This window comes from Manacus candei, unplaced genomic scaffold, assembly GCF_025592945.1.
Source record: "Manacus candei isolate 608988 ecotype Guabito, Panama unplaced genomic scaffold, ASM2559294v1 h1tg000050l, whole genome shotgun sequence".
Lineage (NCBI taxonomy): Eukaryota > Metazoa > Chordata > Aves > Passeriformes > Pipridae > Manacus > Manacus candei.
The window spans coordinates 29,869,955-29,891,997 of NW_026138098.1; the positions used below are offsets into that span (position 1 = coordinate 29,869,955).

Sequence of the window (22,043 nt, forward strand, 5' to 3'; positions counted from 1 at the left end):
GTGCTAGTAACAAATGCAGTGTAAAATCTGGTTGGTTTGTTTGTTTAACTGATACAAAACTGTGTATTTTAGAAGTGTCAAGCAGACTTATATAATGATGTCACATTTTTACCAACATATAAACTTGTTCCAAGAATAAGAGTAACCTGTAGCAGAAACTACAGAACCCAGCCTTAATAGTATTTCCAGTTCAAGTAGAAAATCATTAGGAGGAGGCAGAGCTTTTGGGAAGAAAAGAAATCCAGAAGTAACTGCTTCCTGTCTTTCTTAAGGACTGTATTGTTAAGCCTTTAAATAGTTCTAACAACCCATAAACACAGCAAGACAACACTGTAAAAAGAGAAGAGTACTGCACTCCAAAAGAGACCAGTTTCATTACTTAGAATACAGATATAGCTCACCCTATTCATGCTTGGTTTTCAGTTTCAGAGGCACTTTATTTACCTGGACAACCAGCATGATTTAAAACAAGGAAACCACATAATCTCTTCAAAATACTAACTTCTACAAAGCCCCACAGATTCCACAAACTTCTTAAGGGAACAAATGCTAAATTTGGCAACAGCCTGCAAACAACTAGAGAGAAAGCCAAAACAGCAAAACCGGGCAGTCAGACAGGGCAAAAACAGTCAGGAATTGCTATTTTGCCACCACACTTTCTCCTTCACTTACCCAAGGAGTTTTTCCTCACATTGGCAGTCCTTTGCTGGGAGAAACTCCACACAAGAGAACATTGTTTACTCGGCTGCCTACTCAGACAAGTTGCGCACAAGCCGCTCACAAACAGGCCTTCCTTCCTGCTCAGCTCCCAGCCTGCGTGTGGTTGGGAAGGGAGCCCAGCCTTACCCTGTGATTTAAAACTGCCGTCCTCGCTCCCTGCATACTTGTTGGGCTAGAACTGTTTCTATAAATAGTGGCCAAGCGGCATCCCAGACTCCAAAGTGAAACTAGGAGAGTTTCTGAGGACCTGGAAAGCCTTAACAGGCTGACGTCAGTGAGGTCACACGGAATTGTGGAAAAAGTGTTGGCAAAAAGGGGTTTACACATCATTACAACAAATACTCAGAGCTACATAGTTTTTATCGCATAGCTCAATAACCAAAAAATTACATAAGAAAATAAACTTATTCACCTTAAGTAACAGAAGGTTTATTTTACTTTAGCAATATCCTTCTACAGGTCACAACACATGAAAATTAACAGCAAAATAAGCCCTCCTTAAGTTTATAAGTAACCTTTGGAAAATTAAATTGAGATACTGAGTAAAGACACATGGATATTAACCAAGAAGTTTTGCTTTTTCAGGTGGTCAGGTTCACATAAGGGAAAGCCTGGAAGTGGCTTTGGAATTCTGCTTTTCAGACCCTCTTTGCTAAAAATAGAGTGATTTCAAGAGAAGAAGCAGAGATACCCAGTTTATGCCACATTAATTTTATAAGGAAACCCAACCTCTAAAAACATGCCAAAATTAACAGTAATTACCTTTTAATGTTTTTGTGGCAAACATTCACTTTTAAAACACATGCCTTCCTAGCAGTTTTTAAATCATTTGTAATGGAATTACTGATGCAAGTGCAGTGCATGTTTTATAAACAAGGAAGCTTATGAGAAATTGATCTACCCTTTAAAATCATTTCTTAGTTTTTCCCAACAGAACTAGAATTACCCTTATTGAAAGAATATGCCCTAGGCTGGGATTGTTACCCATTCTGGAAAATTAGTTATGTAAAGAATAAAAATTTCACACCTGTCAGGGCTGAAAAGTTTCATACTGGCAATGTTGTCAATAATTGCCTTTCACACAAGTCCTTTAGAAGACTCATTCTGAGATTTACAAGATTAAATACTGCATTTCATATGTACACACTGTTAAAACATGATGTGCCACCATAGTGGCAGATGGAAAACTATGTATGTATTTACTGTTATTTTGCCTTCATATCTAACATACATACAGGAGTCTTCACTCAAAGAACTCAGAAGTGCTCTCAAAACAAGCCAAATTTCCTCCAACTTTAGCAGGCAGCTGAACATTACACACAATAAGGAAAGCCTTCTTTCTCTCAGTGCCTGTTTGCACAGGGTAGGGCATTAACAGTATTCCATGTTCAGTGTTTCTGTTCATTTGAAAATATATTGACCTCCACTGAACTTGGAGGTAAAGCTAATACCCATATTCACATGACAACAACAATTCCTATGAGTAGGTCAGCAATAACTAAAAGCAAATGCCTCAAAGTTTTCCAGTCTAGGATTTGAGAAAGTGTAGCTGTAATTTCCTTTACCAATTTCATTCTGTTCTGGATTTGTATTTCTTCAATAGCATCTAGGTACCACTATTCTCTTGGTGAAGCTGGCCAGCACCCTCACTGAAAGTAAGAGTGCATAAAAGACAACTTGAAAAAAATCACACCTTTAAGTTTCTGTTACCCTGAATTTGTATACAATATATAGGAGATATTTTGTAGAAGAAAACAAAGACTTATCTCAAAGAATGACACTGTCATTCACCAAAGCAAAAAAAAAAAAAAAAAGTTGTCCCAACATTTTCAAATGTATCTGAAGTATGAGACTGAAAGACTAACTTAAAACTTTGTAACTGATTCTACTGAAATAATTTTAAGAAAAAAAAACAGTATGAAACAAGGTTGCACCTTTATTAAAAAGGCAGTAAATTTCTAACTTTAGAATTCTTCAAATATGAGTTGTATTTGGGGAAACAGAAATATCACCCTTCCTGTATTTCAGATAAGAAACAGTTATTATAAAAAAACCAAACAACACAATGTGAAGAGTGCACTGACTTATTAAATCAAGAGTCAGAGCCCACAAAGCAGTTTCACTGTGTAAGATGGCTTGGCTGATTTACCAACCTTTGTCACGAGGTGGGTCCTCAGGCAGGTCCACATCAAGCATAAGATCATCATCTTCAAGATCACATGAATCAAGATTATTCAAGATATCCTGCAGGAAAGAAAAAGTGAGATACAACTGTGCTATGATATTTCATTTACCATTCTGTCATAAAAGGATTATTTCAGTGTTTTGTTACGTTTGTATTGTACACACGATGTTACCAGCAACCTCCTCTTTAGAGAGGTATCTTACCTGAGACCATCTATACAAACAACAGTCATCACACCTCCAGTGATATGAAACAATAACAGTGAGAGACAAAACAAAGATGGATTAAAACTTTTTTTCTGCCTGACACCAATGGAATACTCCAGGTATTTTTCTATTCATTAATATCCTACCTTCTCCCCAGTTGGAAGCATGCTAAAACTAAATTACTTTGCTCACTTAGAATTAAAAAACAGCATTGTGAAAAGAAGATGTTGAATCTCTTTATTTCAGCTCTCATACTATCATGACATCATTGAAAGGAAGTGGGGGGGACCTATGATATCTTGACTTTTTGGGCCAATGAAACTTCAAATATGCTATTATCAGCATTAAGTTCTGCTTCCTTTTGTCTTTAACACTGTGGCTCATACAAAGCTGTTCCTATAAGGGCTAAAAGTCATATTGCATGGGTGTGCTAACAGCACAAAAAAAATGCAATATAGAGTTAGTACTAAATGGAATTATACACATTCAATATAGTCAGTCAGGAATATTAAAGAATAAGGACTGTAGTGTAGGCAAGTCTAGTCTGTGTTAAAAAGACAGACTAACCCCTCTTCCTTTAAGAACACCAAGAGCAGGAAAAACTCAAGATCAAGGTCATAGAACCCCAGCTCATGGCACAGTCAGACACTGCCAGCACCACACAGCTGAAAAGTCACAGAAGCAAATGAAGTGCAGTACCTGACCAGAGAACCCAGACAGTGTTTTACTTCATTATTCAAAGAAAACTAAACTTACTAATACCAAATGATTATAACACAAAGTAGGTCTGAGGAAACTGCTAATGGATATAGAGCTCTAACTCTTGATCTCACAAGTAAAGGCAAAGCTTTAAAGCCCAAGGTCAGACTTGGGCACTTGACATCTGCCTTTTTTCTAATAACAGAAATACAGATTTTTCTTGGGTTTATCTGCTACCCCTAAAGGTGATTCAGAGGACCAATATCGAAAAATTTACCAAATATCAAGTGAAACAAGTGCTTTATAATTATTTATCAAAACATGATCATTAAATACTTAACAGAACACAGACTATGAGCACACTACAAAACAATATTCCCTTGGAAAGTTATCCCTTTGCTGGCTATCATTTATGATATTTACTTTATCACAGATGTATGGAAGATGTAAAGGAACAATATTAACAGGCATTTGTCTGAACTGCTGTTCCAGCTTTTCTTCAGCAGCCTTCCTACAGTGCTCACAAAGGACTACTGTATTTTATTAGAAATGGTGACAAGAGTTAAGTATATTTGAAGATTTTGGGGGTTTTTGTGATATAGAACATTAAACATTTTGCATTTCTGCAGGGCAAGTAATTTACTGACTTAGGAGGGAGAGTGTGAGATTAAAATAGTTGATATGCACTTTGGAAAACATGAGCGATATAAAGGAAAGATGGAACACTTGAGACAGAACCATCTGTTTTTGTTATATTTCAAAGTCCTACTGGAATTGTTTTGTTTACACATAGTATTCTGTGTATTTACTGGAAAAAACAGGAAACCTACATATCAAGGAATTGTGAATAATAATAAATCCAACTATGGACAAGCTTCACAAAGAAATGGAATCCATTTAAAAGAAACATGGATTTAATATTTGAGAGAACAAACTGCCTGTAGAAATTTACTTCTTTTTTTTTCCATTTATTTATGTTTTTTCCCAGAACTAACAGATTTTTAACTAACCCATATTTTTTTAAACAATTCTGTGTGTTTGAGAGGCAGCTTTGGTTTTTTAGTTGATAAATTGTTTCTATGCCATGCTTTGATCTTCAAAATTAGTATGAACAAGCATTATTTTCCTCTACTGCAGGAACTTTAATGAGCATGACAAATAAAGTGGAAACCGTGGCCACAAACACATAAAGTAGAAAACTTTTGCCATCGCATTGAAAAATGCACAGTATAAAAACATAGTATGTCAGAGTGTTAACCAATAAACCTGGGTAAGTCACTTTACTATCTTTGTATCAGAACTTTGGAACTTTAATGGTGTCAGAGAAGGACAGCACTTGAGATTCCAAGCATACTTTTCTGTCAACAGCACATTTCATTATGCTTCTGTAATTATACATTCCTCACCACACCGAGGAAACTCCGGGAAAGGAAACTCCATGCTGGAAAACACAACTGCGAATACCAAGTCTTTGTAATCACTGGACCATGTGTGAAAGCACTTGGAGCATTTCCCAGTGCTGGTGACTTGGGAAACATAATATCCAAGTAGATGTCATCTTGAAATAGCCATAAGATAAAGAGGAGGTTTCATCAGCACATTAGTACATAAACCCCCCTATATTTAAAGTCTTCCATTGTTATTCTTTCTACTGCAAAAGGAACTGCAGTTAACTACTTGGCACTAACACAGTCAATAATATGTGCTTAACAGCATTTGGCATCATCAAGTGATTTTGGGCAATGAGCTCAAACAGAACAGGAAATAAAAAATTTTTTTAAAAGTGCATCAACTCCAGCCCTACAGAATAATATGTTTCAGCAATTATTACAAGTTACAGAAAAAGGAGAATTCCACTTTATTTCTATAGTTGAAAAGAATGATGCATATTGAAAGGGGTGTGTTTTTCACAAGGCTGATTTAGCATTAGATTTTCAAGATGGTACAACCTAGTCATAGATTAAGTTTGGGACTGCAAAATCCCAAATCAAACTACAATGCTGTCCCTTGACCTCTCTCTCCACAAAGCTTTTCCACTGTCCACAGGTAGTAGTGCTTTGCTTGCTTCCTGTAGTAGAACGGTTTAGGTGAAACACAGATCTGTGAGTACTGGTATAAGAACTGAGTAACCCAAGAACCCCAACAGCAGGAAACCCTCATATTGAATAAAGAGATGGCAAAAGACTAAAAGAGGTGAGAATAAGGCACACCACGTGTGTAATTACACCACATCCAGCAAGTTTACTTCCATGTTCTGCAAATTCTTTCCACAGTGATTGTCCTCAGGTGTTATGTCTTACCACAGGCTCAACAAGCACCCAACAACTGCTCAGGGTTTTAGCCCAATTTGTTGGATGTGTGGAGTTCAGCACCTCTTCCTCAAGAGACATATCAATAAGTTAAGACTAATGTTTTGAAGACTGAGGTACTGTAAAGCAGGTACTTTTGCTGAAGCTGAACAACTTTAAATTCAATGTAAAACAATGTCAACCATAATAAACTGGAATAGCAAAATATTCTTCTCATAAAGCTCAGTTTCTAAAAATTCCTCATGCAACATGCATCATAAGCTTTTTCTTCCACTGAAGAGCAGTGTTTTTCAGTCCACCAATTTGAGTTCCATTTAGCTTACAGCCTAGGCAAGAGGCCTGATTCTCAGCTTTCCTATTTCTCAAGCTAAGTATTGTGAGGTTATAACGCAGCCAAAAATAAAGCATAAAATGCCCAAGTTAGAAGAGAGAGAAATATATTTACATTTTCTCCCTATTAAACATAGAAAACGTGGACCAGTGAAAGTTTACAACACAATGTATATTACACTGGAATTAAGGAAAAAAAGGAAGAAGTCAGGAATTTGGGCTAGTGCAAAAATACAAAGCAGTTCCAGATAAACAGCCCTCAAATAATTTCAGAGAGTTTTCACAGAATTGAGAAGAGCCTGAGCTCCAACTACCAATGCCAAGTTATGATATTTTGCTTGAAAAGCAATTGCTTTGAGGTAGTCACAAACTGGTGATGAATATTAGGAACAGTATTTTCACCTGTTTCCACAATTCATGAGCTCAGACCTCATTTGTTTGTTCTACCTTTAAGAAATAAGCAGTTAAAGGAACATAACTAATTAGTTTTGCTACTGATTTACTGACTTAGGTGTTGCTTCTAATGATGATGAAAATGTCCACAGCAGAAGATAAGCATGAGTAAAAGCAGAGAAAAACAGAAGAATCTGGCCAAAAAACTCAAGAGAAGTGAAGCATTTGAGAGTAGCACAGAAACCAACAAAGCATCATTTCAGGTTCTTGAAGAATGAAAAACGGAAGTAGCTTTTAAAAACAAACTCTAAACAGACCGGGTAGATAAGTCATCTGCAGGGCAGCTAAAGGATAACTGCCAAAGTCAAACACAATTCAAGGCTGACAGAAGAAAAGAAGGAGACCTTCAGGGTCTTTTTCAATGCTATTTTCAGCATTTGACAACACCCCTGATAGAGACAAAGAAAAAAAGAAACAGGAATTCAGTACAAGTGTTCAAAAAGGCAATATTTCATAAGAACTGAACAGAACTGTTCAGTGAAGGCAGAAAACAGAGACAGAAGGTATAAACAGAAGAAAGCACATACAGTACTATAGGGCTGAAGAGAAAAACCCACTGTAAACAAAGTCCTTAAAAAAAGAGAAAAACACCCAGAGGAGACAGGACAGAACTCTGCAGGATACCAAAAATAGGATAAGAAGTTATTTTAAATGCTTTACATTACAAGTCACATTAAAGACAGTGAAGCAAAACATCCAAACAAGTATTTTGTAATTTTGTCCATGCTCTGTAACACATTTGTTGTCACAGCAACCATCTAACATAAAATGTTTTGGATTCTCAGAACAAAGTTCATGTTCAACTGTTAAATTCAACGGTTTTAAATAAATATTTACTATTCCTGAAAACATTTTTATAGAGGCATTGTATGTTCCACCTAGGTTTACTGTAAGTATACAAGAATTAATTATCAGCTGAAGTTATTACCCACTGTATCTTAAGCTGTTATGCTTGCTGCTCTTATAATTTTATTTTTTTAATTATAAAATCAGATGTCAGACTGTGTAAGGAATCTGAAATTCAAAAGCACGATGAAGGAAGAGAAAGAAGAAAACCAGAAATATTAACTATTCTCTTGAGATTTCACTAATTCATAAACAAGAGCACTTTCAAACATACAGCCCAAGCTCCACCACAAGCAGCATTCCTTGACTGCCATCTAGCCTCCAGTGATGAGCCCACAAGGAAAACTGAACGGGAGACAGCACTTTAATCATCTTTCTGCAGAACTACAGCAAAAATTAAGATTATTTTCTAATTTTTTTTTAAACAGGCAGATGCTTTTAAGCAGTGAATTTCCTGTTCACTATTAAACATGATAATAGAAAGCCATGAGCAGTGAGGAGCAGCAGAGGCAGAGGAAAAGCAGTCCCTCCTACTCACTGCTTCCAGTCTGTTTGCACAAAAACTAACAATACCAGAAATTCAGCATTGCTTTTACAGTTTACCCAACCAACAATGGAGGGGTTTTTTTACACTATAAAGCAGTATGTAATTGCTATAGCTACTCTTAACTGGCAGAGTTAATTGTCAATGATTCTCACTCCACTGACTTGCATTTGGATCAGAAGTGCGAGGTTTGGCTTAGAGGAAAATAGGGAGGCTTCAAATAATTCCCAGCTGAGAAAGGAACAAAACAATAACCTCAAAATTCAGAGGATTTGGGGCACAAGCTGCTACCAGGACCTCAGTTAAGTTTCCTTGTGCAGTAAGCTTTAACTCCACCCTTGAGAGACTTCTGGACTAACCTGAACACACCACGTTACACAGCATTAATGTGTTCTATTCTTACACAGTCGGCTTAATATACTTGTTTCTATTTAAAACCAAAACAATCCTCAAATACCTCCTAACTACCTTGGAGCGATTCTATTTTGACCCATCTCTGAATGAACTGTTAACAACTCAGGAATCATCCTGCTGCAAAAGTGTATTCTCACCACACTTACCCCTATACATTTCGACAGTGTGAGCCAAGGACACAAAAACACCAAAATGCTCTTTACTCAGATCCACCTCACATGGGGGAAAGTGGTGCTTTGCTGACTTTCTAGTTTCAAGAAGGATGACAATTGAGAGTTATAAGGTGATATCAGACTTCAGTTGGTATCAACATGGCCTGAATGCAACGTCAAGTGTTCTTCAAAAAACAAGAAAACCCCGTGTTTAGAACTGGGGGGGTACTAAGACTGAAATTGGGTGTACACACTTCATTCAGAGGGACCAAAGCTGTGTGCATTGCAAAAACAATTCACCCCAACGTGTACAAGACAATGCCTCTCCCCTAAATTTTTGATGCCTCACAAGAGAAAATAATACAGAAAGATTCAACAGCAATGTTCCAATAACTTATCAGAACATCATTTGAGATAAACAGGAAGAATAAAAGGAAACTCTGTGTCTGCCCAGGTGTTTTTAATCAAGTTATCTCTAAAATGTTCCAAAAACCATTTAAATGGGTTAGATATATGTCTCAGTTTGTTTTACATATCTTTCAAAAAATGCTTTCTTGTTTATACTAGATAGATAACTTTGAAAAACACTCCAACTTGAAGAATACTGTAATCTGAGCACCTGCTCACTGTTTTGAAGAGTTCCTAGGAGTAAGGAAAACAACATGTGAGACTTCAAAAAAAATCAGCAATACAGCTTGATGAAGAATAAATCTGAAGTCTTTCTGTCATTGTAAAATTATGCTACTTGGTGGAATAAATAAAAAAATTGGAAAGAATAGCACAAACTCACATCAAAACACAACAGTGGATATGCAGTTACCAACTCGTACAGGAAATGTTCCTTACAAGCTTATGAAGTAAAACCAGTGCTAACTTCTACCAGTACTTATTCTGATATTTCACATCAGCTGTTGCTGTCTCCCTCTCTCCAGCATACAAATCCAAAAGCGTCATTAACAGCTACCACAAACAAAACACAGGAGTATAAGTGAAGCTGCCTTACTTGGTTTTACCAGTCCAAAGAACATTCAGAACTATGTCAGTTCTGAATCAAGCAGCTCTCCAAGGTCTCCTCAGCCCAAAGGGAAAAAGGTCATTTGCCATAAAAGCTTGTTCACAAACATCTGAAATCTGACATCTCAAACCAACATCACAAGAGGTTTGCACACTATAATTCAGTTGTATAACCTCCTAATCATGTTTGACAGCAGGGACACCTACAGCACACAAGACACAGACAGAAGAGCCACCTCATTAAGCAGTTTGGTGTCTCACTACCTCCCCTTGCTGTTAAACTCTGAAATTGAATATCAGAGCAGAGGTGGGAGGGTAGATGGTGGCTGTTTTCACTCTGAAGGTAGTGCCTCTGAAATCATAGTCTCTGTTTTCATGACATTTCCTTTCTCTGCCATGAGCAGAAGAGTGCCTGCCAGCAAACTGAGCTGAAGGGATGGCTCAGGAGCCCTGCTAACACATCTGAAACCAGTTCATACTCTCAGCTCTGTACTGACAAACAATACAGACTGAGTTTTCTGTAGCAGTTTTCTACTAAAAGCTTAACTGTGGACATGTTAACCAAAAGATGCTCTCCCATTAATTCAGTAAGCTCGCAAATATTATCTGTTCATAATGAAGACTAAATGCAAAAAGTTGATATTGATTTTTGAGGCTTTGAAGTCAGAAAGGAGCACTCCAGTGGTCTTCCAAATACAAATTTTTAGGCATGCCAAAGATTCTTAGAAAGCGAGAATATGAAAAAAAAAATTGCCACAGATTTCTATACTTGTAATACTGGAAAAATGAAAACAATTACATTGACCTAATGAAAACTATGAAGTTAGAACAATACAATTTAAGTAAGAATAATTTTCGTCAGATTTGGGAACATGGCCTTGAGTTGTTGGGACAAAGAGTTGTGGAACTTGGACATGAAGTTATGAGCTTAAACAGAGGTTACCAACAAGAGCAGCTGCTGGAAAGCTGCATGGGAATGAAAAACACCTTTAAGGCTGACACCTGTATTAGATTCCAATCCCAGAATCACTGTATATCTGAGCAGGAAGTTTGACCACTTTATAAATTTTAGAAAACTGAGTAAGAGAAAGCTTTTTCACGTGGATAACCTAAACAGAAACGGCAGCTTACCAGATTATGTATTTCTACGGAATCCTTCTGTATCAGAAGTAAAAATTCAGACATGGTGCTTGCCATTTTCTAGAATGCATCAGTAAAAGCTAAAATCTCACTGAAGACTTGCTGTGCTTCTTTGATATCTCTTGCCAAGAAAAATATTGGCCTAACCCAAAAGCCAGGCTTTCAGGTAAAGGAGTGTGAAGGACCAGTGAATTATTCAATCTGTCCTACAGGACAGAACCACCTCCACACTGCCCTTCCACATTACTGATGCTGTGTGCTATACAGCTCTATCAGAAAACATGTTCTCCAGTTTGTTGGGCCCAGAGGGAAATGCTGAAGGAGGTACAACACAGATGCAAAGTATCTGACACCCTCTGGGTTTGCTCTTAGTCACTGCCTGGCAGGTCCACAGATACTTTGTACACTGCAGTGTCTCCACACCCCATCAGACATTCCTGCCACCGAGACTTTCCCTTACTGCCCATACACATCTCCTGATTTCTGAAGTGCCTTTACCATTGGTTTGCTTGAATGCTTTCTGAGTAACAGGCAGATAAAATTACCTCCCCCTGCACTGGCACTACATTCTCACAGTCGGTCCCATTATCTGACACACTAACGAATCCTGTTATCCATTCACTCACCTACAGGGAGAGATTGCCCAGTTTCCTCCTCTGTGGACCAGTTCTGTTACAACAGTGACCAGATAAACTTGGCAGCAGCGATAAAGACTAAAACCTCTGAGGTCTTACAAACTTGTTAGGCAGCATCTTCAGGTGCCAAAAAGGCAACAGGTACTGCAAAATCCAAATTACCCCAATATAGGTACAACAAGATTCCCCAAAACTAGAACAATTATACTTAACTAAATAGTTATACCACAAGAACAATGCCTTATCCTTCCTTTCAACCTCACACCCTCACTAACATGCTGAGCATCAAGTAGTGTCATCAGTTGTCACTGTACCAAAATCACTATCAAAAAAAAATTAAACTAACAACAAACAAAATTAGAACTGTGTATTTATTAGTGTCATAACGAATTTTAGTCAAAATGGTACTGACTGAGGTGAAACTATCCTTTGCTTTCAGTCACAGAACAAATCCAGACCCTTCTTAAGGAAGTGCCCAATTGCAGTGCACAAATTACTTTTAGGAAGCATCATGGGAGCACAACTTGCAATTAATTCTCTGCATTAACCTTTTGCCAGCCAAAAACATGTATTCTAAGAAAGGAGGAAATGCAATTAGTTAACACTGTGCATCTCAGCAGACTGTCATTATAAAAAGACATTTTTTGCTGTTCTCAGCTTTGCGAAAGATCTTTATTGCTCCTTGCAAGATGAAAAGTATAAAAAAGAATCAAATTTTAACTACCTCGTTGATGAAAACTGCTTTTTATGTGTGCTTCTTGTAACTAGTTTGCACCCAAAGGATTCATTTCACAACTGCTCTTTCAGAAAGTTACAGCAAAAAAAGAAGTCTGTGTAGAGAAAAGATACATAGTTTCACTACACCCTGTTAATGAATGAAAATGAAGCACAAGATCTACTGAATGCCCCAATAAATCAGCCACTGCTTCTTCTGAAAAATTTCCTAACAGTGCAACTCATTTTCAGTATACCACTTAGATTGTGTTCAACTCTGTAAACATTATTTCTAATTCAGAAAACAATCGTGCTGAAAATGCTTCTAATGGCTGTTATATAGTGCTGCTAGCACAGAATGGAGGCTCAGTGTTTACCCTATTTGCAACTGGAATTGTACCATTTCCAAATTAACTTCAGCACTTCTATCATATTATTACACAGTTCCATGAAAAAAATCACGGGGCAAGGGATATCTTATCTCAGGTGGTAATCTCTAAGGGATCACAACTGATAAAAACCTCCCAAATAATACTTTAAAAACAGTCCTTATGGATCTGGATAGCTGCTTTATTCCACACTTTTACATTACGTTAAGCTTACTTGTACTTTTATTTTTATTACAGCTGCAACCCAACAGCCCAGAATTTTAAAAGCCTGGCTTCTCACAGAACAAGAACTAAGGCTTTGGCACTAACCTCCTGAAGAGAAAGTTCAACTAAAGGAAGGAAGATGGGTAGAAGACAATACCTAGAACACCTCACTCTAAGAAAATAAATGTACTAGAACTACAAATGCTACAAGTCTGAATTCAGGTAATAAATTACTCATTTGAGAAATCAAACCAGCAATTTAAAGCTTACTATAAAGCCATTTTAGAAGTGAATTATTAAAGAAAATTAAGGTAATTAACACTAAATTACTTGTAAATAACTTAATTACAGAAAGAAATAGTGACTGAACTAAACAATTCTATCTTAGCAATTCATTTTCTCTTTCTCTAGGAAGTAGAGCACATTTCACTGTGAGTACCAGTGCTTCAGGAACCAGAAAGCACTTTGACCCATCTAAAAAGAACTGCCCTTTCCCAAGTTCTAATCACAAAATGGAAAAATACAACAAAACAAAACTTACAAGATTTCAAAAATGGCCCAGAAGAAGAGAAAAATGTAACTATTTCATACTCCAGCTAAAAGTCTGGCCACGTGTCAAAACAGATTCATTCCAACGAGATCCACATTTCATCCCAAGAGCAATTAAATTCTCAGCAAAGCAGTTAAAACCCATCTGTCTCTTCAAGCCAGATTTCAATTATTATTCAGTAATCCTATGTCCTTATAATTACATTGATGTTCACTCTGCATATACACAAAATACTGGGGTTTTTATTTCAGTAAGAACTAACACAGCACAAAAATTCAGATTTTCCTGGAGCCTACAGTAAAAAGGGGTCAGAGGACTCCATCTCTTTTGTCTTTTTGTAAGACAGGGTCTTCATATGATCTGATAATACAAGGAACACTCGTAAAAGCTTCCTATCTAAACCTATTTGCCCAAATGAAATTGCTTTAAGAGAAAAGAAGAAAAACCAAATCACATCAGAACAACTTGTTCCCTAGAGAATATTAAAGAAAGTACTAGTGAAATATTTTCAGTTTAAATTTTCACTTCCTGCAGACTATTAAGCACTAGAATAGTTTAAAAACAAGCACATACTTCAGAAGAATAACAGCTCTATTATCTATCCTACTCTAAATGTAAATAAGGACTTGCACTTTCCAAAAATATTCAAAGCCTTACGTTGAGCAAACACTTATTAAAGCTTATGTTTCTCATGTGTCTACTTAATGCAATGGACAGGAGCAAACACAACAGCTCAAACCTCACTACAACAAGAGAGCATTTCATTCTGGTTAAGCAAAGGAGCCACGAGACTCCAGTCAGGATGCATGTTTTGGGCTACATTGCTCACATGTATGGTAAACTGTATTTCCAGAAACTAAGGAAAACAACAGTCCAGCAAGGTTGATATATTAGACTACAGCCCAAGTCCCCACTCCAAGAAACAGGAAAAAACACGTTTATGTTTCCTGCACTCCGAAGTAAAATGACTTCAGTCCTAAGCAGCTATTTCCAAGATCACAGTAGAAATCAGACACAGCCCTGCAGATGTGTAACTACCAGACATTTACTGAGGGACTGCCAGCCCTCTCAGCTGCTGAATAGGCACTGGCAAGCAAAATACTAACAGTCCCCTCCTTCAGTGAAAGAGAACTCATCTGTAGGAACTACAGATCTCAATCACTGGTTTCAGCTTGGCTCTGTAAACTGCAAAGTTTTGTTGTTTGCAATCATTACAATCATGAGCAAAATCCAGACTTAGAGACACAGTAAATGTGTAAATCTCCATTAAGGTTGGTTGCTTCGTTGGTTTTTTCCCCTTCCTTTCTGCCATGTAACTCCTTATTTTGTTTCAAGGCTTTTTTGCTTTTAATTATGATGTAAGCTTCACTTCTAACTACCCATTCAGTGGCTGTGAAATGAAGCTCACATTGCTAAGCAGCTTTCTGCCACACAACAGTGAAGCAGCTGGGTGTTACAAGCAGTGGCTGAAACACAGGACAGGAGCAAACAGCACAGCTAAACACGAGTTGGAGTACATACAGACAAATATTGTTTATGTTGCTAATTTACAGAGCCATCAACTGCTCTGCTAATCATCAGTCCTCTCACACAGAACTGAGCAGGAATAGCATCAGTGATTTGGTGCTCAGCAGCAAAGACCAGCTGATGAAAAGAGTATAAAGAATACCAACGAAATCAATGCTTAGAAACCTGAAAGGAGTCCAGCAGTTAGAAAGTCAACCAATCCACTTCTTGCCCTCAAACTGAAAATGGAACAAAAGCAGGGATAGTGGAATAAGTTATTTTCTGTTACATAATTAGAAATAATAAAAATGTTTTCATCCTCACAAAATATCCACACATTTCCCTCCAAGCTGTAAGTCCCCACAGCATCACCTTATGATATTATTCAGATTTGTATAACTTTTAAACCTCTAACACTGGATTGCACATTTTCTTCATAGCTGTTCACTCAGTGAAGAACAGAAGGACTGCCCTAAAAGAGACCAAATTTATTTTCTTCTTTCCCCACTGTGTCCTTAAAACCAAGATGTACTGGGAATAGCAAAGTTATCTGCTTTTCTTCCTGCAAAAATGGAGCAATAAGCTTGAGGGGCCAGTAAGCTCCTTCCACTGCCTTCCTATGCTGGTTGTCATTCCAGAAGCCCAGTTAAAACCCCCTGTGCAAAAGCTGCCTTTTTTTCAAAGATAGTCCATACACTCCAAATCTAAGATCACCCAGTAGGAGTTGCACTGCCATCTATGGAAAAGTTTAGGAAAAGCATTTAGCACTTTGTATTTGTTGATACCAAGGAGGATACAGTTTAAAGGACAAACAATACAACAGCAGGATGGAAATGAAAAAAAAAAATGCAAATTACACGACCAATTAGTCCCCATCTAGTTCCCTGAATTGCTACTCAGCCTCATTGCTTCTACTCACCCCAGCCTGTGCCACAGAAACTCCAGAACCAACAGTCTGCTCTGGGGTTGCCCTGGAAACACTAAATCCAAGGGGCAGTCCGGATGGCATTAGCTCCAGCACTCCAAACTCTTAAATCTGACTCTCATCAACTGGATTTTGACACACACATATGAACTGCTTTTACCTCACCACAGGAGAAACTGCATAATTTGATCACGTTATCTCCCAGCAATCAAAACATGAGATGTGTTGACTAATCACAATAATTATTCTTTTTTTTTCTAACCTGTCCTTATACTCCTTGCTTGCAGAGAAAAGGAAAAACATGGAACAAAAGCTTACAGTAACCTACCCAAGAACCTAATTCTTCAGAAATAATGAATAATCACATCAGAAATTCATCTGCATCTTCAGATTACAAACTATAATTGTTTAATCTTTAGGCTAAATAAATCGAATATATCATGATTTCTGCCAAAATCAAAAAGCATAGGAAAAAAAAAAACAAAAAACACTACTAAAAGGCAACACAACACTTCAGAGCTACATTTTCCCCCCTCAAAATCCAAGCTGACTGAAAATACATGTCTGCCTTGTAAAAATAAAACAAGTATTATTGATGTTTTTCTCAGATAAAAATTCACAGCACAGTAAGCACTGAAATTCTGAAGCACTAACAGGATCAAAATCAAAAGGGGTGGAAACAAAACACGACTTTCTAGATTCAACATCAAGCCTTACAACTTCTTCCTTTCTCCACCTCCTCAAAACCTAGGAAATACATTCTTCCATTTTTAAGCCCTCTCTAAAAAATATTTAATTTCAATAAAGAAATAAAGAAACCAAAATAGTAAACAAAGGCTTCTAATGTACCTCTGCTCCACATGGCTTACAACAGCTTCTGTCAATCAGAACATTGATCCACTATCAATTCATACACATGCACAAATTAATGCATGGAGGTCACATGTGTCAAAACCCAGATATATAGTCCAAAAGCATGGTAAAAGAAGCATCTTCCACTTGTTTGTTAAATTACACAGTATGTATCAAAATATCTATATTTATAACTTACCAAGGACAAAGTTTAAAAACTTCTCTCTTTTCCTGACATATGCAGATGTATCTGTGGATAAGGGTGCTTGTTTTTGCAGTGGCCTACATTAAACTTGGCTTTTTCCCTATAAACACCAATAAAGCTACAAAACTGATAGTACAAAAGTCTCAAACTGCTTTTCCAAGTTGGCCACAATTGCCACAAAAAGTTAATAACCACTGCTAAATTCTTTCAAGCCTTACATCCCACCATCATAATTTAAGACTGAGCAAACAATACCACAAGCAGCTAAAAATATATCAGGAATTCATATGTAGTTATACCTAAAGAAGATAATTACATATCTATTTCCAATTTTCAGGAGCAATCTCTGCTGTTCTGCTCTTGGGCTGCAGCAAAGAACCTTACTAAAATTACAAATCAAAGCCTAAGTAGATGCCACAAACTCTGTCCAAGTCTGAAAGGGGTATCTACATTTCTAAGTTGGCAGTGGTGACACAGTATCTGAAACACACATTGATTATATCAAATAGGTTTTGTTCGATGTTCTGATTGTTAATAATGTTTTATCATGTTAATAAAATCCAAGTTGCTTAATTCAAAAGTCTTAATTCAAAGATAAGGGAATATGAACAGGACAGACAGTATTTTCCTCAAGCCCACCAAAATCTCAAGTTTGGCTCCCTGACCTCAGCTGGAGGATCACAGCACAGCAACTCTCCATCCATCCCTCAGACTGAATGACGCTTCCTGCAGTTCAGCTTCAAGTTTAGCAACAAGAAAAAGGTTGTGATGCACCTTATGCATCACAGTTGAGATGCACATAGTCCTGCTACAGCCAGGTATCTACCTGAAAGATTCTATGCCTGAACAAACTGAGAAATCAAAAATCATCTTCAGTTCACAGGGACCCTCTAGGCACGTAGTACAGAAACAACATACGTAAGTTAGAGAGGCAATAGCTACTTTCTTGCTTTTTCACTCCTATGTTTAGAGATTATTTAACCTATCATTTGCAGAAATTAAATTCTTTTATTTGTGAGCACTACTATGAGATTGCATATGGAGTGACCTGCTTTGTCCTTACTTTAGAGAAAAAAAAAATGTATGTTAACAGCCTCATCAAGGCCACCGGTCCAGAAACAGGAGTTTCTAAACAAAAAATTTCAAAAAGCTATCAACTACAGAAAAAAGAGGAAACAATTATCAAATAAAAAAATGCATCGATATTTTAAAAATACACTTAATAAGCAATAAATTTAACCCAATATAATCATTCAAGTTCTGTGTATAAATACATACTATGCTGTTCATCTCCGAAGAGTCGTAACTTCCACATGGATGGACGCTTCCTATAGGTTCCAACCCTTCTTCATCCCACATATATGTGCCATCAGAACTGTCAGATGGAGAAAGCTCAAAAGAGGACCCAGCTCTATAGTTCATCTCTGAAGAAATGACATTCTCGGTAGTATGTTTTGTGCTTTCGCTGTTGTCATCCACTGCTTCAAGAGAACAGGAACAGTTAAGGTTCCAAAAACAATCCAATATTCAAAAAATAAATGTTACAACGTGTATTACTGGGGTGTTAACTTTACTATACTGTAGCAGAATATCTGAAAGCATTTTACAGTATTGTTCCCTTATCCCAGAGGGGAAAAATGCTTAAGCTGGTTTGGTAGCTACAACTAAGTATTCTTCCAACCTATATCTTTGCTAACCTTTTATGTTGCCCCAATTCACCCACAGTGAAAGCTACTTTCTAGAATTCTGTATCTCTTTAACATATTAGAAGGTGGGTTCAAAAATATATGCTTTGGATCTAGTCTTTCAATTGCAATATCTTTCAAAACAAGCTTTTATCATGAGCAGCCCATCAAAGACTTGAAAATGTGGCTTTCAAAAGCATATTCTAGTGTCTTCAGCTGATGTTTGAAGAATTAATATCAGGAAAAAACAAAAAAACAGCAACATTCCTATTTATAATTTAACTTATTTAATTAGACATCCTACACTTATTTACACCACTTAGAAGCAGTTACAGCTGTTCTCTGCCTACAGAAGTGGAAGGAGGAGGAGTTGGAATTTTCTCAAAATATCACCATCCCAGAAAAATGAATGGCAAAGCACAGATACAACCATATCACAAATGTGTTTAAAGGAGGTAACCTTCATTCTTATCACAAAGACAAAGAGCTCTAATGATTGGGAAAGAACTATTATGCAGAAAAGGCATAAGAAAACAAATATGCCAGCAGAGAGCCAAGTTGTATTCTGAAACAATTCACAAGCAATGGGCAATTACATTAAATAACTACTGTCAGAGAATTTTGATTTAGTACCTAAAATTTCAAACAGAACATAAAAAACAAGTATTTACCAGACACATTTATATCAAGCCACTCATCAGCATTACAGCGAGATCCTCCACTTTCCTTGAGAGACGTGAACGGCTCAATGGACGTGATGCTCCCGTGCTCTAATTCCTGAAGGCAGCTCTCCTTCTGCTGTATTTGTATAGTTCTGTTTGCATCTTCTATATCTATGAAGTCATCACTGAAATCTTCACTCAAATCATTCTTCTCAGAGGACGACAAAGAAGATATAGATATTTCATCTCCATCATCGCTCATACACATGACTTTTGACCCATGTTTTCCCAGACTTTCATGCAGTCCCTCATCAGATCCTGTTCTTTGAGCACTGCTCTCTATAATACTGTTTTTCTCAACTGCTCTGTTAATATTTGTTGAAATTTCAGAGCTCTCCACGGCATGTGTGTCAGGAGAGGTACTTTTGCTGCCATCCACAGCAGTATTCCCAGCAAAGCGCTGCCTGGTAGGCTTGAGCAGAGAAGGACGACTTAATCTGTATCCAAAGGAAGGTGCTGACCCAGATCCATTTGACAGTGGGGGTTTCTTGGAACAAGGAGCTGCCACACCAGAGTATGGTCTGGTAAACCCATACTTCATCGGTTCATTTCCATTGGGTACATCCAACTGACACGTGTTTCTTGACAGCAAAGTAGACCTCTGAGACGTCCTGGCAGCCAGATTTTGACTATGATAAGGCCTTGTAAGATCCACAGCTTTATTAAAGGAATGTGACCTGGTTAGAGATGCAGTGGGAAGGAAAGAATTCTGAATGGAATGTGAAAAACTTTGTGATCTTACCATTTTTTCACAGGAAAAAGCCTTGCTATTGTCTGTAGATTGTGCTAGGCTTTCTCCTGAACTTGTCCTTGTGGCACTGGAATTAGCTCTAGGTCTCTGCAAACCTACCACTGGCCTATTTCCATAAAATCCATTTAAATTTGATCTTGGAGCATTGAGTCCAGAATATGAGGTCCTTCCTGGCAGGGTACCTTTGGTGAATTTAGCTGAACCAGAGAGTCCAGGTAAAGACTTTGGGTTTAAGTCCTCGGTAGAAGACACAAACATATTGGTTTGCTTTGCTGCTTTTGACGCAACCGAAGCGGGACTGTTCAAACCCACCCTGAGCTCATCGTTGCCCAATGCTCCTTGAGACTGAGGATACTTCTCAGAATCGATTAATTTTTCATTGCAGTTGCGTTTAGAGTTGGCCTCTCTCCCATTTTGATCGTTAAGCTGATATCTGTTAGATTTTTTCCAGTTGAAAGAGAAGGAAGACACGCGGCCAGTGCCATTGTGCTTGCCGAAATTTTTGCCCCCATGACTCCCTGCTAAGTTAAGGGCCGTCCCGTTGGGCACAGGTTGTAGGACACTCCCTAAAGTTTTCGTTCCATATTTCGGTAGCCTGGAAACCAAGGATGTTCTGGTTTGATTTTTTTCTTCCATGAGCTATTTGGGTACATTGGTCCTTAAAAGGTGCTTGAATCTAAGAAATAAAAAAAAAAAAACAAACAAACATTAAACAACATAGTTTTATATACATTTGCATCTGTGAGCTTCCTACATTCCTGTGTCTAACTGTACCCTGCTCCCTCTCCCAGCTTTCCTTCTCTACATAAACTGCCTTTTCCTTCCTTTTGAAATCTATAAAATAAACTTAAAAAGGGGTTGGGCTGGGGTTTTTGGTTTGGTTTTTTTTTTTTCATTTCCCCATTTTGACCAGCAAACTGCATTTTTCAATTGTGATACAATTATTAAATTACAAGTTTTGATATTTAGGTGGTGTTTTTTTTAAAGCCACAAATATACATAGCACGAACCCGTGGTCAGCAATGTAAACCTGCAAAAATAAAATCAGACTGAAAGCTAATTTTTTGAGATTATTTTCTGTTTCCCCAATGTCGATGTTATAACACAGGAAATAATCACTCATCATATACCCTCACCATGAAATTTTTTTCCCAGACCTTACTGATATCCTCAAATCAAGATTAACATTCCTAGCCATTTTTTCCCCCTCTTTGTATGGAAACTGTTTTGGAAATCTACTTATTCATGTACAAGACTTGAAGTACAGGGCAACAGTTGCATAAGGTCAGTGTTAGTGAGTGTATTCTAGAGTTTTACTTCTGTGCAGCAATTCACTGACACAAAATCCCAGCTAACAAAGTGTGAGATAAAAAGATCTTCGTAGAATTCATGCATTCCCCCATATCTTGAATTTTGCTTCCATCCACCTGATTTGGGATACAGGGACTCGACCACACTCTTTAATTGAAGATTTGTTATATCTCAACTTACAGTCACGTCATTTTGGTCTATTTTATATCAAACTTATTTTTTAAAACCATTTCTGCTTTACACAAATATCCTTGCCTCAAAAACTTTTGCCTTGAGAATTGTGATCTCCTTGCTTTGAGGTACTTTCTGTTTCTTTCCCACTTATGAACATTTCCAGTCCCATGGTTTGGATAACTAACTATGCCTCCATCACCCTTTTGTAAGCACCAGTCTGCTGGTGTGCCTGGCTATACAATACAATCCTGTCTAAATGCTATTATTAAAGACTTGTAATTCCGACACCACCACCTTGAGAAGTCCCCAAGTTTCAATGTTGCATCTTAAGACACGTTTTAGCCTTGTGTTAAATTCTGTATTTGCAAGACCAGGTTTCTGGGGTTTTTTTCAGGACAGTTGTAAAAG

General features: G+C 37.4%; 1 protein-coding gene across 8 annotated transcripts in view; it reads right to left on the reverse strand.

Moving 5' to 3' along the window:
• The window catches only part of CCSER2 (coiled-coil serine rich protein 2), a 65,685-nt gene that overhangs the window by 32,471 nt on the left and 11,171 nt on the right, over positions 1-22,043 (reverse strand). For 5 of the 8 annotated variants that reach the window (XR_007906704.1, XM_051799790.1, XM_051799788.1 and 2 more), the window contains 3 exons: positions 19,349-20,826; positions 18,271-18,473; positions 2,874-2,964 (listed from right to left, as the gene is read on the reverse strand). Coding sequence is in view for 7 of the 8 variants with exons in the window: in XM_051799790.1 (XP_051655750.1) it covers positions 2,874-2,964; positions 18,271-18,473; positions 19,349-20,786 (1,732 nt within the window). In the remaining variant the exon portion in view is untranslated. The remainder of the gene's footprint in view (positions 1-2,873; positions 2,965-18,270; positions 18,474-19,348; positions 20,827-22,043) is intronic. The other 3 variants (XM_051799791.1, XM_051799795.1, XM_051799794.1) reach the window with 1 other exon arrangement.